Source organism: Diachasmimorpha longicaudata, chromosome 18, assembly GCF_034640455.1.
Source record: "Diachasmimorpha longicaudata isolate KC_UGA_2023 chromosome 18, iyDiaLong2, whole genome shotgun sequence".
Taxonomy (NCBI): Eukaryota; Metazoa; Arthropoda; class Insecta; order Hymenoptera; family Braconidae; genus Diachasmimorpha; species Diachasmimorpha longicaudata.
In genome coordinates, this window is record NC_087242.1 from 4,237,738 (window position 1) to 4,252,775 (window position 15,038).

At 40.9% G+C, this 15,038-nt stretch overlaps 3 protein-coding genes across 6 annotated transcripts in view; 2 read left to right on the forward strand and 1 right to left on the reverse strand.

Moving 5' to 3' along the window:
• Positions 1 to 7,323, forward strand: part of LOC135170805 (uncharacterized) — a 12,546-nt gene extending 5,223 nt beyond the window's left edge. For 2 of the 4 annotated variants that reach the window (XM_064136863.1, XM_064136864.1), the window contains exons 2-3: positions 1,182 to 2,876; positions 4,126 to 7,323. In XM_064136863.1, the coding sequence (XP_063992933.1) occupies positions 1,439 to 2,876; positions 4,126 to 4,430 (1,743 nt within the window). In that variant the 5' untranslated portion in view covers positions 1,182 to 1,438 and the 3' untranslated portion in view covers positions 4,431 to 7,323. Of the gene's footprint in view, positions 1 to 1,181; positions 3,077 to 4,125 lie in introns of all 4 variants that reach the window. The other 2 variants (XR_010300440.1, XM_064136865.1) reach the window with 2 other exon arrangements.
• LOC135170804 (uncharacterized) overlaps positions 1 to 9,596 on the reverse strand; it is a 25,762-nt gene extending 16,166 nt beyond the window's left edge. Inside the window, exons 1-5 of the mRNA XM_064136862.1 lie at positions 9,220 to 9,596; positions 8,740 to 9,108; positions 8,296 to 8,635; positions 8,064 to 8,188; positions 7,740 to 7,799 (exon numbers count right to left, since the gene is read on the reverse strand). Of these exons, the coding sequence (XP_063992932.1) occupies positions 7,740 to 7,799; positions 8,064 to 8,188; positions 8,296 to 8,635; positions 8,740 to 9,108; positions 9,220 to 9,435 (1,110 nt within the window). The 5' untranslated portion in view covers positions 9,436 to 9,596. The remainder of the gene's footprint in view (positions 1 to 7,739; positions 7,800 to 8,063; positions 8,189 to 8,295; positions 8,636 to 8,739; positions 9,109 to 9,219) is intronic.
• Positions 9,597 to 9,897: 301 nt separating this feature from the next.
• Positions 9,898 to 14,894, forward strand: LOC135170801 (poly [ADP-ribose] polymerase tankyrase). Its single transcript, XM_064136856.1, has 4 exons — positions 9,898 to 10,518; positions 10,646 to 10,848; positions 11,013 to 13,987; positions 14,086 to 14,894. The coding sequence occupies exons 1-4, from the start codon at positions 10,326 to 10,328 to the stop codon at positions 14,327 to 14,329; spliced, it is 3,615 nt and encodes a 1,204-aa protein (XP_063992926.1). The 5' UTR covers positions 9,898 to 10,325; the 3' UTR covers positions 14,330 to 14,894.
• Positions 14,895 to 15,038: the final 144 nt, after the last annotated feature.

Genomic DNA, 15,038 nt, shown 5'->3' on the forward strand with positions numbered 1-15,038 from the left:
AAATGAAAAATAAAAATAGGAAAATCCATGGGAACCGTGAAGTCTTGGGGAGGGTTCAGAAATTTCGTGGATCCAGACCTCGAGGGAGTCATCAATAAAGACAACGAAACATTGTCGGGCCGTAGATGGGATAATGGCAGCGACATTATTCCAACGATAAGGGATCTACGAATTCTTTGACCCTTAATTTGCAGGATAATTGGGGCAATTGAGGGAAACGTTGCGGGGGAGTGCATCAGGGTGGACTAATTTATTTCTGTTTGGTTCACATAATTTCGAGGACTTTGGGGGAGTCGATCGACAATGTCTTTGTACTCATTCGTTAATCTTGTTCGGGGGGATTTTGAATGAATTATTCACCAAATGATCAACGACAATTAACTGGAGTTATCAGTGTTGCGATAGACCTGGGGCTTGGGAGATGGCTTCCGAATGAAAGCTTTGTAATTGCTCATCCTGACGATCTTCTAATTACCCTTGGAAATGAGATAAGATCCTCCGTAAAAAAAATACGCGACTATTTAATTTGAGGTGAAAAAATCGTAACAAATATCGATCAAATAACCCCCAATTAACCCCGATGAATTCATCAAGGCCCAACTGGAACCATCAAGGAGGAAAAATCTAATTAAAAAGTTTGTGAATTTCACCTCAAAACTTTTGCCATTAAGACTCCCTTTCCTCAAGCTCGGGTAATTCAAAGTGTAGAAAAAAAATGTCTCAACCTCTCGTGAATTACTTCCATCAATAACACAAACTCTGCTCCGAAGCCTCTCAAGAAAATTGATTTAATAAACCGTAAACCTCCAGGACTGGATAAGACTGAATTCAATGTATCAAGTCAGACAACAGAATTTTCATGTGAGTCCCATCGGACGCGAAATTTCCAAAGATTTTCCTGCGACAGGCCTTTCTCCATCAAATTTTCTGGTCTACGAAAAATCTCCCTCTCTAGCTTATCGTCCTTAGGGCAGCACACGAGACGAGACAAGAGACGAGACTCGTCTCGATGTCGCGTGCAAAATCCTCCCAAGAAACCCGGTAGCCCAATTTCCCCAGGAGATCACTCACCCCGAATTAAACCCGTCAACTGACACCCCAATTAACCCAAAAACCCCTCCCCATAATTTACACCCGGAGCACGCAATCCCTAAAAATTCACCTTAAATTTCTGTTCGCAGTGAACAATGGGCCGATTGCGAGGTGCCCTGACGATACCTCGCGTGACACACCCCATCGGTATCACAGCCAGCCACAAAATACCATTGAAATAATCACAATTGGATCGACCACAGGTATCGAGTGCCATAAATCAGGGTACCAGCCTTTTTATGAAGAAAATCATCCCCCACAATCGCACTACCAATGCCAAAGGTGCTATTAAAAATCCAGAAGATCGGGAAAAAAATCCAAAAACACCAAAAATCAACCCTCTAGTATGACGGTGATGCTGCTGCAACGTTTTGCCGCGCCCCACGCTAAAAAAACATTAACAAACTCATGCGAATACGAAGTGAGTAATTGCCAAAAATTGAGCAATCAATTGACACTGGTAATAGACAACAATACGAGTGAGCACATCATAAAGGAGAGTGTCGATACTATTATTGACAACTGCTATTGCAACAATAACAATAAAACAAACAACAGTAGTTACACTGACAAAGAGAAGATAATAAACGCAACCAACAGCTGCAAGAACGAACAATTTCGTAGCAGCGGTGGTTGCTGTCACAATCAAGGTCTATCAAACATCAATAACAATAACAGTGAAGCTACTGAGAGTGACGAATTACTGGGAAGAAATAGAAATCCTGGTAGACAAGAGACTATAACATCGCGTACAACAACAGCTACCACGGGTACAACGTGTACCCAATTGACATCGGCGTCACAAAGCCGATACTGTAGTCAAGGTGTCGTGATGCGATATTATCGATTATGGATATATGCCTGTAACATAGTGCTGCTTGGAAGTGCACTTGGCTTTGCCGCTGTTGTATCACGTACACTGTTGTTCTCGGGTGATCCGAGACGTTATTTGGTACCAGGTGTACCAAGAGCATGGGATCCAACAGCATTGTATGCCTATCTTGCATTGGCAACTCAACTTGGTCTTGTCCAACTGCTCGGTTGCATAGCAGCAAGACGACTAAGTGCCAAGTTACTCAATGCTTACTGGTATCTGCTGTTGGCACTGCTCTTTGGTGATGCCATTATTGGTGTTGCATGGGTATTCAGATTTGAGAGAATGAGAGCTGAAATGAGACCAGTGCTGAGGCTCAAACTCCAAAGGGATTACGGTAGGGAGGGTAGATTCAGTGATAATTGGGACAGATTGCAGAGAGACTTTTCCTGCTGTGGTGTCACTGGTCCCAGTGATTTTGACAGTAAAATCATACCAGACAGTTGCTGCAATTCTGCTGTGTTAAGTAGTGATAGTGTTGGTGGAGTTAATGATACTGTTGGATGCAATCAACCATTCAACAATGGATGTGAAGAGTTTCTCATGCAGTGGTTGAGAAAAACTGCTGATTTACTATTTGTCCTTGGTTTTTGTGTTATAGCTTTTGCCAAGTTGTGCTTCCTCGGTATCCTGAGGTATGAAATTAGGGAGATGATACAGAAAATACGATTGCTGAGGGCACCACCGCCAATGGCATCGGCTGCTTATATACAGTCATTTTGTCAGCCAGCAGCTATGCCAACTGCCGTTACAACGACAACAGCTAGTGGTTCATCTTGTACAGCAACGGCAACGTTAGCTGGTAGTGATGCCAGTGGAAAGGGGATTATGAACTACGTTGGACCCAGACGTACGACACTGCCCATTGTCGTTTCATCATCCACCATCACAAATAATCCATCGAGTTTCGGTAGGGCTAATCATCATCCAGTTACGTCGTCATCCTGCTGCACAGCTTATTCAAGCACTAAACTCAGCACACCGCAGATCATTCCTCGACACAGTAACAACAAATCACTGGCATTGGCTTAAGAAATATTGTCCTTGATATTGTAATAGTCATGATGATTGTTGACTATTGAGTTTAATACACAATGATTCCTTTTTTCGGTTAGTTCACCCTTCCTTCCTGCACGTTTACTTTTCATTTCGATCGATTATTCTTCAACTTCCTCAAAGGGAAGAAGGGTTTTATCATGCTTTGGACAATGGATTTTGGTGACTCATGCGGAAGACAGCACATATCGAACAATTCGATAACCGTCACGTGGTGGGCATTTGGTGGAAGAGCCTTCCAACATTTTTTTTCTGCCCTTCAGACGAATCAATTCCATTGCTGGATTAATCCTCAGAATTAGGTGGGACAGGCAGCCCTGGAAAAATTCAATAGAGCTTTTTTCCAGGGGAATTTTGCAAAAAAATTCCGCCATTTCCAGTTTCCGTGATACTTATCTAAAGTTCGCGTGTGAAACATTAATCTAAATAAATTTCCTATTTATCGGGCTAATACCCCTTATAAAAATCCTCAATGGCCTGTGCTGAATCGCGTGAGTCACTAATTCCTACTCCATCTCAGTTCTAAAGTATTATTTTCCCGCTCGTACAGCACAAAATCCATTTACAGGTAGTTTTAAAGTATCAAAGAGTTATTAAAAGTTGAGCGTGGGAAATGACAATTTCGTGCATCGTTGGGGGGGAGGAAGAAACGATTCACGAGCTTGTAAGCTCATGTAAACGGTTTCATTGAAATTCTATAGTCTCTTCTACTGTCTTTTATTATCTTTGAAGAGAAACAGAATGAGTTGATAATTTATTTTAACGTTGAATCCTTTCCCTAGTACTTGAACGAGTAAAATTGTATGAAATGTTTCAGTTAATTCACCGTGAAATAATGCAGAGATTAAGAGAGAACGTTGGGAAATTGGATAATTAGGTCTAGCTCTTTTGTATGAATTATCGATTTTTTTAGAGGCATTTAACTCTTTAATCTCTCAATCCTTTGTTCAACTTGATTATCGTTTGAAGTTGTGGAACATTTTTTGGCGAAATATGTGTTTTACCTTTGATTCGAATGTCCTAGATAAATTCAGCATGACAATTAGTGATTACTCACTTTTCCTGGTTTTAACGAAATAATTAAGGAGAAGATTTGATTGCAGGCAACAATGTACCCCTACTTCCACAACAGTTGGACCAGGACTACGGTGTTAAGCATCCCCTATTATTCACGAGTAATCTACAACAGGACACTGGTACTGACAGTGATACTAATAGTCACTCTGCACTTATCCTCGAGGAAACGACACCAACATCGACAGCCCACCGCAATTGCAGCTCAGCCAAGGAGAAGAGCAATGGTAATAACAATTATGAGATGAAGGAGTTTAATCATCGTTATTTAATGTCAAATGGTGGTAGTCCACCGACGGGAATAACTATTGTAGGGCAAAACAGAAGGACCTGACTATGGAAGTGGTGGCGACAAACGTCGAATTGTTTTTTATACAGAAATAATAGACCAGTCGAGCTTGATGCATTATACAAGTAGCCAGAGTTATCGAGATTATTGGTTTAATATTTTTTTTGTTGATCATTTTACATGTCCGGGGAATTAATTGCGAGAAGTTCGCTGAGGGGAATGATTTAGAAGGGGAGGACTATGATTGGCATAAATCTGGATTTTTTATTGGATTTATTTCTCGTAATTATCGTAATAATGGCAAACGGTTGAATTTGAACAATTATTCATAGAGATTAATTGAAGATTCGGTGAATGATATGAAGCGAATGTTCTATTCATTTGGTGACATCAAATATTTCATTATTAATTGAAAAATTGTCCCCTCAATTCCTCCCAAAAATTAATTAAACTCGACTCGCGCTCGAATTAATTCTCTTGGGTATCAATTCACCCCATGAACTAAAAATATATTAAAATAACGTCTAGTCGAGGGTTGCGTGACAAAGGCTGAAACGTGTCGAGTTGTTTTTGAGTATCAGAACGTATGAAAAACATAACGAAAAAAAATCTATTCGCTCCTGTTCAATTTCCTCAACACTTCCCCGACATTTCCTCAACTCTATTTACCCAAAATCTTCAGTTACATCATGAAAACACTGGAATAATTACTAAGAAATCACGTTACTGCCAGTACTCGATGAGAAGTTTGCGTTCAGCATAAACGACCAAGAAATGACATTAAAAGAGATAAAAACAATTACAGGGGAGTGAATAAATGCGGAATTGTGGGAGAGAATTTAGGAGTCAGGTTGAACGTGAATGTTACGTGAGTGGAGATCCCCGAGCATTAACGTAATTGCCCTCGTCCGAATTAATTTAGCATATAGACTTAACAACAGAAATATGTTGGGAGGGAAATGGGGGGGGGACGAGAAAAACGTTTTCGAGAGGAGTCTGCGGACCAGTTGGAGGCCTTTACTGTCGTGGATGAAACACTGGTTGTCATTGAAATGTTGATACAGTACATACGTCTTGCATAAACACCACGACTGACACGAAAAAAAAATTTACTCAATTTATTTGAGCTCCATTAGAGTCTTCACACCTGTTTAATTATTAAATTATTTCTGCAGTGAATGAGTTTCTGGGAAAACGGTGGAATATTGTTGTTTTAATTTTTTAAAACCATAGGAAAAGCCAAGAGACATTTTTCGTTTGGACGTTCACTGATATTTTCTTGATAAACCTAAAATTGGAATCAAGTTTAACGACTCCCCTCCGAAATTCTCCCCCATTTTCCATTCTCTCGTCTCTATATTTTCTCGGGACATTGACGAACGTGACTGTTTTATTTTCGTCACTCTATTTGCACCATTACTTCATAATTACTGTCCAACTGACACGCATATCGCTCGCTGTGTACAAAATTAACTCAAAACTGAGAAGGAATAACAATGAAAGACATTTTTTTGGAAGAAATTATCGATTTCGCGTGGATCAAAGATAGTGATCACTATGTTCATTAAAAAAATTACGGAATAATGAAATAAATTGAGTAACAACGTACAAAATGCGTCCGAATGTAAACAGTAACTATTTCCAACGTCAGGTAATTGAGAAAAAGCAATTGGAGAAACCAAAAAGTGTATTCCGAGAGAAAAATAACTCATCACGCACGAGAAAAATTGATTGAAAAGCAAATCCGATAGAAATTTTTTCCATTAAATATTTTCACTTCAAGAACTTCGCAAGAATTACCCAGATTTTTTTAAATAAATTTTTTTCGTACGTGATTTGTTCTCATGTTTGTTATCAGCTCAGTTTATTTAACCATTTTTTTGAAAACTCCTTCTCAACGTGAATAATCTAAGAACGGAACAAATAATATTTTGTCATAACGACATGACGAGTGTAACACCATTAGAACAAACAAATTATCAAGAATTAGTGAAGAACTGCTCCGATACGTAAAAACGAACTAATTGAGATGAAATTCGAGACTTTAACGATAATAAAAAATTAGGATGTTTGTAATTTAATTGATAGTCGTCATAATAAATATATAATATAAACCAATGAACAAGAAATATTTAAAAAATGATGAAACAAAAATAAAGGAATGATAATTATATAATTGGGTAACACGAGTGAAGTGAATAATTAGATGAGGGAATGATGGGAGCTTTGAATAGTGCCTGCTTTAAAGATGAAAAATAATATATATAAAGAGTTAAATTTAAATACGAGAAATGGAATAAATAAATTGATAATGAAGCGGTGAAATGGGATGAGTCATCTTAATACTGGCATTTGTGGGGGGGATTAGTTTTTATTATAAATAAATTTTATTCAATGCACACAAGTCATTTCTGTGAGTATATCGTCCATATAAAAGTATTTCTCCAGTCATTTAGTTCTAAATATCCCTGAAATTTCCATATTTCCCATTAACTACCCCTGACTCAGCCCGTTTCACCCAAACCCTCCTAAAATTACCTATTAAAACTCAGTTAAACGTATAAACTAAATTGAATTTACCTAGTTCACACAGTGGTATCTAGATAAGCCGAACCAGATGAATAAACTACAGCGAAAAAAAAAACTCAGTGTAAAAAAGAACAACAATGTAATTCATGAAAAAAAAAGTTTCATGCTGGTGTCTTTCATTGTGTGATGGGGATGACTGTTGTTTTATGGGAAATATATTCAGAGAGTAATAAATTATAACAGTTGATCGTGAGAGAATAATTGTGAATGTTAGACGAATGGAAAACAACAGGAAAAAAAAACCAACCAATAATAGAAACTATCGAGACTGCTTTCCTATACCCTTGCTTTGCTTTTTGTAAGATGTAATTGAAAGATAAATTTATCTAAAATAAAAAATAAAAATAAACGTGTCGCAGGAGCGTATGGAACTTAGAAGGGCCTTCATTCGATGATTTCACCAGCAATTGACGATTAAGTGTTGCTGAACAATTAATCTCGACAATTGCTTCGCGGGACTCACCTGACATCATCGAAGAATGGTAAACGAAAAAAATCGAAAATTTGAACGAAAATAATTCGCTAATAAAACGCTATTCGTAAAATTGCATGTGCATTTATAAACAAACATGCATACATACCTACGTGTACCAAGTGGAATATTAATAAAATCTTCGTACGTTATGTATGCGTGTAACAAAAAGCCCTACTTTAATATTATGAAGAGAATTCGTTATTATCATCATTATTATACGAATAAACTATGAGAAATGAGAATTGGTTATTTAGTATAAAAAATGTGTTTTGATTTTGGTGGTGACTTACTTTGAGAGAGGTGTCCTCACATTGCAGCAGAGTGTCCTTGACTGCTCCTCCAATTACTACCTGAAATTGGTTCCTTTAATTACGTAAAAAAATCAGAAAACTTTGATAAAAACTCAATGAAACCCCAGAAAAAAAATGACAGAAAAATTGAGAGACGTTTTTCTGTGACTTTTTCATTTAATTAAAATGTTCAACATAAAATATTCTGTATAAATATTCAAACAGTTACTTTTTAATGACTTATTTGCATAATTTTACGTCAACTGCACTTTTCCATTTTATTCTGAACTCGTTTGTACAAATTGTAATTCTAAATTAACTCACTGGTGCACCGGGAATTCTTCTTTTAATATCATTAGCATAATTTTCCTCACTTTGATTAAGTAATTTAGATAAGTGGATGGATATTTCTGCGGCCACGGCTGCGTTATTCTGAATGAGAATTTTATCTGAAACATTTCAGTTCATACGTTTTTATCGGACATCCAAGGTAAGTCCATTTTTCATTCCATTTTTTCAAATTTCAGTTAAGAAATATCATATCCAAAAAACTTACTCGCTGCCAGTGATTTTCCCTCGGTCAATTCAGTTATTCTCTTCAATAAATAAGGTGTGACTGCTTTTCCCCGGATTTTCCTGTTCTCAGTCTCCCTCAGGGCCATTTGAATGAATCCCTCGATCTCCACTGGGTCAAGGGAGGCTGATTGTGGAATGGGAACAGCAAAAACCAGACCCGAATTTAATCCCAAATCCCTCTGAGCTTTTATACACTCAGCAGCTTGTTGATATCCAGATACTTTAGCTGGGGATTTCAGGTAATCCGAGGTGCTGCGGCTGTAAAACGCTGGGAATGTTTCTGTATCTCCTATCGCCATCACTGGCACACCCAGTGTTTCCTGTTAATTATGGAAAACAAACTTTCGTTTGATGATTTTTACGAAAAGGATTGAATTGCAAATTCTCTTCTCGAGGAGAGACAGGAAAATTGTCCTGAATTTACCAGAAATTCCAGAGTCTTAGGAATATCGAGAATGGCTTTGACTCCAGCGCAGACAACAGCCACTGGAGTCCTCCCCAGGACAACCAAATCCGAACTAATATCGAACGTTTCTTCAGCCCCTCTGTGAACCCCGCCGATGCCTCCAGTTGCCATCACAGGAATTCCAGCCAGTTGAGCTATTGTCACAGTACCTCCAACGGTGGTTCCAGCGTTTTTTCTTCCAGCCACAGCACCACAAATGTCCCTTTGCGAGCATTTTATGGCACCCTGGGGACCCCCAGCCTCCACAGCCAGTGTATTTATCTGCTGCTCGGTGAGTCCCACGTGAATTTCACCGTTAATTATCCCAATTGTTGCGGGAACTGCTCCCTGGAAAAAATTGACAAATTTGTGGGAAGTTCCTGTTGGATTACCAGAGTTTGTCACCTCCACCCTGACCCAATCTCGACAATTAGACAAAATTAAGCTTTTGATTCTTACTTTTCTCCTTATCACATTCTCAACACTGACAGCTGTCTCATAATTATCAGGATATGGCATCCCATGTGTGACAATTGTTGTCTCGAGTGCAACAATTGGAAGGCCATTCTTCCTGGCGTCCCTAACCTCTCTGCTGTACAGAAACTCGCTCACGCATTTCACGTCAATCCCGAAGGGTTTGAAGAATCCTCTTGCGTTCCTCAAGACCCTGAACATATTGCCGAATTCACAATCTCCTTGAGAGTCGCATTCGCGACGATATCAAAAAGATAACCGTTATCATATCAGGGTGAACGTCCGAACCGAAGATTATAGGGGAGATTACTGACGTTTATGAAGTGGCTTCAACCACCAAATTTCGTAGCGGTGGCGCATGGACTACCCTGGTGGACGTGCCTGTGGGTAAGGCATTACCACGCAGTACGTGGAGTGCCATTCGGGAGAGCTTATTTGCGATGTACAGTATTTATTTAAAAATAAATGGGGCACTCACGAAATATTTTAAGTTCCGTACAAACGGGTACGAATCGAATACAATCGATAGAGTTATGTTTCTTTATTATTGTTGGTTAATGATATAATGAACAGCGTATCGATGGCGCCTCTCGGGTGGGTTCCGGTACTTATTGCTGGCTTGGGGGTCACCTGGGTTTGAGGAGTGTCCCTCTACTTCAGTTAATGCTCTTCGGCCGTAATCAGAATAGACCAAGTCGGATGGTCCCCTCAAAATACGACTCCTTGTTTGCTAATATCCGTGGCTTGTCGCTTTGTTTTTCGTGTGTGCATCGGCCCTAATCGCGATAGGGGAAGTAAAAATGTTTTGTAAATAAAAAATATACCGAACAAAAGGTAAATTAACGGTGGCAGAGTGCAGCCCACTCGGGCCAATAACAGAGGAAAACAAAAAAACGACAATTGCTGGGAGAATTCAATGTCTTGGGAGTAATATCGAGTGTATAAATCTTCCTGATTGAATTAGTCATAAGATGATAATAAATCATGAGTGCTGTTGTAAATATCTAGTGGCTGTCTATGTCAGGAAGCTCCTGCAGTACTTATAGCAATGGAGTTGTGACAGTGGCGTGAAAATGGCGATTTTGTAGAGAATGGCAGGAAGACGTTCGGGTTTGGTGAATGCTGATTCCCTCGTTGGTTCTGTTGCTGAAGATCCATTGAGGGAATTATTCGAGGCATGTAAAAATGGCGATTTAGCGAAAGTCAAGAAATTAGTTAATCCCAAGACTGTTAATGCGAGGGACACGGCTGGACGAAAGTCAACTCCTCTTCACTTCGCAGCTGGTAAATTGTCCATTTTTTTTTCATCGAGAATAAAATTTGTGGTGTGTTGGTTTCTATGAGTGGACTGTTGCTGGGGGAACTGGGAAAAAGTGATGGATTGGAAGTGATCAGGATTGTTGATTTACAGGATATGGTAGGAGGGAGCTGGTGGAGTTTCTACTGTCAGCAGGTGCCTCCATTCAAGCTAGAGACGATGGAGGTCTTCATCCACTCCACAATGCCTGTTCATTTGGGCATTCCGATGTTGTTAGATTGCTCCTAGAAGCTGGAGCTAATCCCAACACGAGGGATAATTGGAATTATACGCCACTGCATGAAGCAGCCATCAAGGTATTTATGGAAATGTTCAGGGGGAAGGAAAACAAAAACTTGTCAAGAATAAGTGGTATCTGATTTATTTGTCGAAGATATGTCTGATAATTCCAAATTTTGTTTATTAATTTTTGGGCAATTCCCCACAAATAACCATTCGCCGTATTTTTTCTCTTCAACAGGGTAAAATAGACGTGTGTATAGCCCTCCTCCAGCACGGGGCAGACCCAAACATCCGCAACACGGAGGGGAAAACAGCCCTTGAACTAGCTGAACCCGTAACAAAACCAGTATTAACCGGGGAGTACCGGAAGGACGAGCTACTCGAGGCAGCTCGTTCAGGTAATGAGGAGAAGCTTCTCCAGCTTCTGAATCCCCTCAACGTCAACTGTCACGCGAGTGATGGACGTCGTTCAACGCCTCTACACCTCGCAGCGGGTTACAATCGAGCCCGAGTCGTCCAAATTCTCCTCCAACACGGAGCAGACGTTCATGCAAAGGATAAAGGTGGTCTAGTCCCTCTGCATAACGCATGTTCCTACGGACATTTCGAGGTGAGTGAGGCCCTCCTGAAGCACGGTGCAGCAGTGAATGCAAGTGATCTCTGGGCATTTACACCCCTGCACGAGGGTGCGAGTAAATCACGCGCCGAAGTCTGCTCTTTGCTCCTTTCCGAAGGTGCTGATCCAACGCAACTCAATTGTCACAGTAAATCAGCAATTGATGTTGCACCAACAGCAGAGCTACAAGAGCGTTTAGCCTATGAGTACAAAGGTCACTGCCTCCTAGACGCTTGCAGACAGGCAGATTTAGTAAAGCTAAAGAAATATTTATCAGCTGATGTTGTCAACTTCAAGCATCCCTATACTGGTGATACACCACTTCACTGCGCTGTTGCATCACCGTATCCCAAACGAAAGCAAATAATCGAGGCATTGATACGTAAAAATGGATCTTTGAATGAAAAAAACAAAGATTTTCTCACACCCCTTCACGTCGCAACTGATCACTCGTATTACGACGCCATGGACGTTCTCCTGAGGCACAATGCTCGGGTGAATGCCCTGGATGGACTAGGACAAACAGCACTTCATCGCTGTGCAAGGGATGACAACGTTCAGGCGGTCAGGATTTTACTGTCCTACAACGTCGATCCAACGATAGTCTCCCTCCAGGGTTACACTGCGACTCAAGTTGCCACTGAAAATGTCCTCAAGATTCTTCAAAATCCACCCAGTTGTACGGAAGACGTCGAGGTCCAGCTGCTGGAGGCCAGCAAGTCTGGGGATCTGACAGCTGTTGAGAGAATTCTTCAGGCAAATCCACACGCTGTCAACTGCAGGGATCTAGACGGTAGACACTCGACTCCTCTGCACTTTGCAGCGGGTTATAATCGAGTACCAGTTGTTGAATATCTTCTGGCAAATGGTGCTGATGTCCATGCCAAGGACAAAGGTGGATTGGTACCTCTGCACAATGCTTGCTCTTATGGACATTACGAGGTTACGGAATTGTTGGTGAAGCATGGAGCATCAGTGAATGTCGCTGATCTTTGGAGATTTACACCGCTGCACGAGGCGGCGGCTAAGGGTAAATGTGAGATTGTTAGATTGCTGTTGAGACATGGAGCTGATGCATCGAAGAAGAATAGGGATGGTGCAACTCCATTGGATCTTGTGAGAGAAGGTGATCAAGATGTGGCGGATTTGTTGAGGGGTAACAGCGCCCTTCTGGATGCTGCTAAGAAGGGAAATTTAGCGAGGGTCCAGAGACTGGTTACTCAGGATAATATTAACTGTCGGGATGCACAGGGAAGAAATAGTACACCACTTCATCTAGCTGCTGGGTACAATAATCTCGAAGTTGCGGAATATTTGCTGGAACGAGGGGCTGATGTTAATGCTCAGGACAAGGGTGGATTAATTCCACTTCATAATGCCTCCAGTTATGGACATTTGGATATCGCTGCTTTGTTAATTAAATATAATACTGTTGTCAACGCCACTGACAAATGGGGATTTACCCCACTTCATGAAGCTGCCCAGAAGGGAAGGACTCAGTTGTGTGCACTCCTTCTGGCCCATGGGGCTGATCCATTTCTCAAAAATCAGGAGGGACAGAGTCCTGTCGATCTTGCCAGTGCTGAGGATGTTAGATGTCTCTTGCAGGATGCTATGGCTTCTCAGCAAGTTGTTTCTTCAGTTCCAGCCGCTTCTGGAATTAATTCCAATGGAAATACATCCAGTGGGAATAGACCTTCTAGTATTGTCTCAGTTGCTGTTACACCACCACCTAGTTTGACACAGGAGACTGTTATTATGCCATCGGGGGCGCAGATGATGCTCTGTGTACCGGTTGCCAGGCCCACTGCCTGTCTCAGTCCCATGCCAGCTATTGAAAACTGCCAGGAGAGGGAGAAAGATGGATGTGAGGACAGGAGTTGTGCTCCTATTACAACGGTCAGCGGATTCTTGGGGAGTCTGGGACTTGAACATTTGCTGGAGCTCTTTGAGAGGGAGCACATCACCCTGGATATTCTTGCTGAGATGGGGCATGAGGACCTGAAGCAAGTTGGCATATCTGCTTATGGGTACAGGCACAAGTTGATCAAGGGAATGGATAAATTACTGAATTCAGCGGTCGGGTCTATCTGGCAACCGTCTATCAATCCTGGAACCCTGTTGGTTGATTTATTGGCCGATGATAAGGAGTATCTTGCTGTCGAGGAGGAGATGCAGAGCACTGTCAGGGAACACAGAGACAATGGACACTCTGGGGGCATCTTTGGGCGATACAATATTGTCAGGATACAAAAAGTCCAGAATAGGAAATTGTGGGAGCGTTACGCTCATCGTCGACAAGAGGTGGCTGAGGAGATGGTAGCTGCTGGCCTCTCATCTCCCAATACCGTACCCAGACCAAACTCTACGTTAACCACCCCACAGGCAAACGAACGAATGCTTTTCCATGGCTCCTCCTTTATCAATGCTATTGTTCAGAAAGGCTTCGATGAAAGACATGCTTACATCGGTGGTATGTTTGGAGCAGGAATTTATTTTGCTGAGCACAGCAGCAAGAGTAATCAGTATGTCTATGGAATTTGCGGTGGTACAGGGTGTCCTGCACACAAGGACCGCAGCTGTTATATTTGTCACAGGTAAATGGGGATTTGACGTTCATCCTTTTGTGTCAGATTGTGGTTTAAGGATTTTTTAGGTAATTTCAATAGCTGACGCTCTGAATTGTCTTTTCCAGGCACTTGTTGCTGTGTCGAGTGACTCTTGGTAAATCATTCCTGCAATTTTCAGCAATGAAAATGGCGCATGCACCACCTGGTCATCACAGTGTCATGGGTAGGCCCTCTCAAGGTGGCCTAGTATTTCCCGAATACGTTGTTTATCGTGGAGAACAAGCTTATCCTGAGTATTTAATAACTTATCAAATTGTGAGACCCCAACAGGAGCCTGGTAGCAGTGGTGAGGGAAGTGAGGAGCGGTGATTGGAAGATTTGGGCCCTGCGGCAAGACTGCGACGATTGTGCTGCTGTCAAAGGCCGAGAGCCTGCAGTAGATTGTCATGAAATGACAGTCTGATTTTATGAACTTATTAATCAGTCGTCAAATAGTGAAACAAAAAAAAATCGAGAACGAGTAAACTGCGATTCTATGGCAAATATTTTTTAAAAGACAGGCTCAAATGGAAAAGTGTTCAATCTTTCGTTTTTGGATTTTTTACAATGAACGTCAAGGGAATGATTTTTTCTCGAGACTTTATTGTTCTCAAAATGCATCGAAATCGTATGGGACATTCTCTGGGGGTTCGTGGAGTTTTCAAATTTATAGCCTCGGATTTGGCTGATCGTAACGTAAAATAATCATCGGATTAATTATTAGAAAAAACTTAGTGGCATCGGAAACAATCACATCAAGTGATTGCCGAAACCACAATATTTAAGGCCTCACTAGTTCATGTGGAATGTCTCATGCACATTAATTTTTTGTTCTCTCACAGTTGAGTATTTATTGCAGGTTCACTGTGAATAAATAAAGTAAAAATACGGAGGATTTTTTAAATGCATTCTTTAATCTAGTCCTTATGATTAAAAGAGCAAGGCGTTCCGTATTTGTTTCAATTTTTCATGATATCGATGTCAATGGCTCGCAAAAGATGAATTTCCTGAATACCCAGTTGTTTTTGCTGTTTTCGAT

Bases quoted from the DNA above. Each gene is read 5' to 3' on its own strand.
- LOC135170801 (XM_064136856.1), top strand. From the start codon at position 10,326: ATGGCAGGAAGACGTTCGGGTTTGGTGAATGCTGATTCCCTCGTTGGT. The intron at 10,519-10,645 runs GTAAATTGTCCA...GTTGATTTACAG, and splicing joins TCCTCTTCACTTCGCAGCTG to GATATGGTAGGAGGGAGCTG. The intron at 10,849-11,012 runs GTATTTATGGAA...TCTCTTCAACAG, and splicing joins TGCATGAAGCAGCCATCAAG to GGTAAAATAGACGTGTGTAT.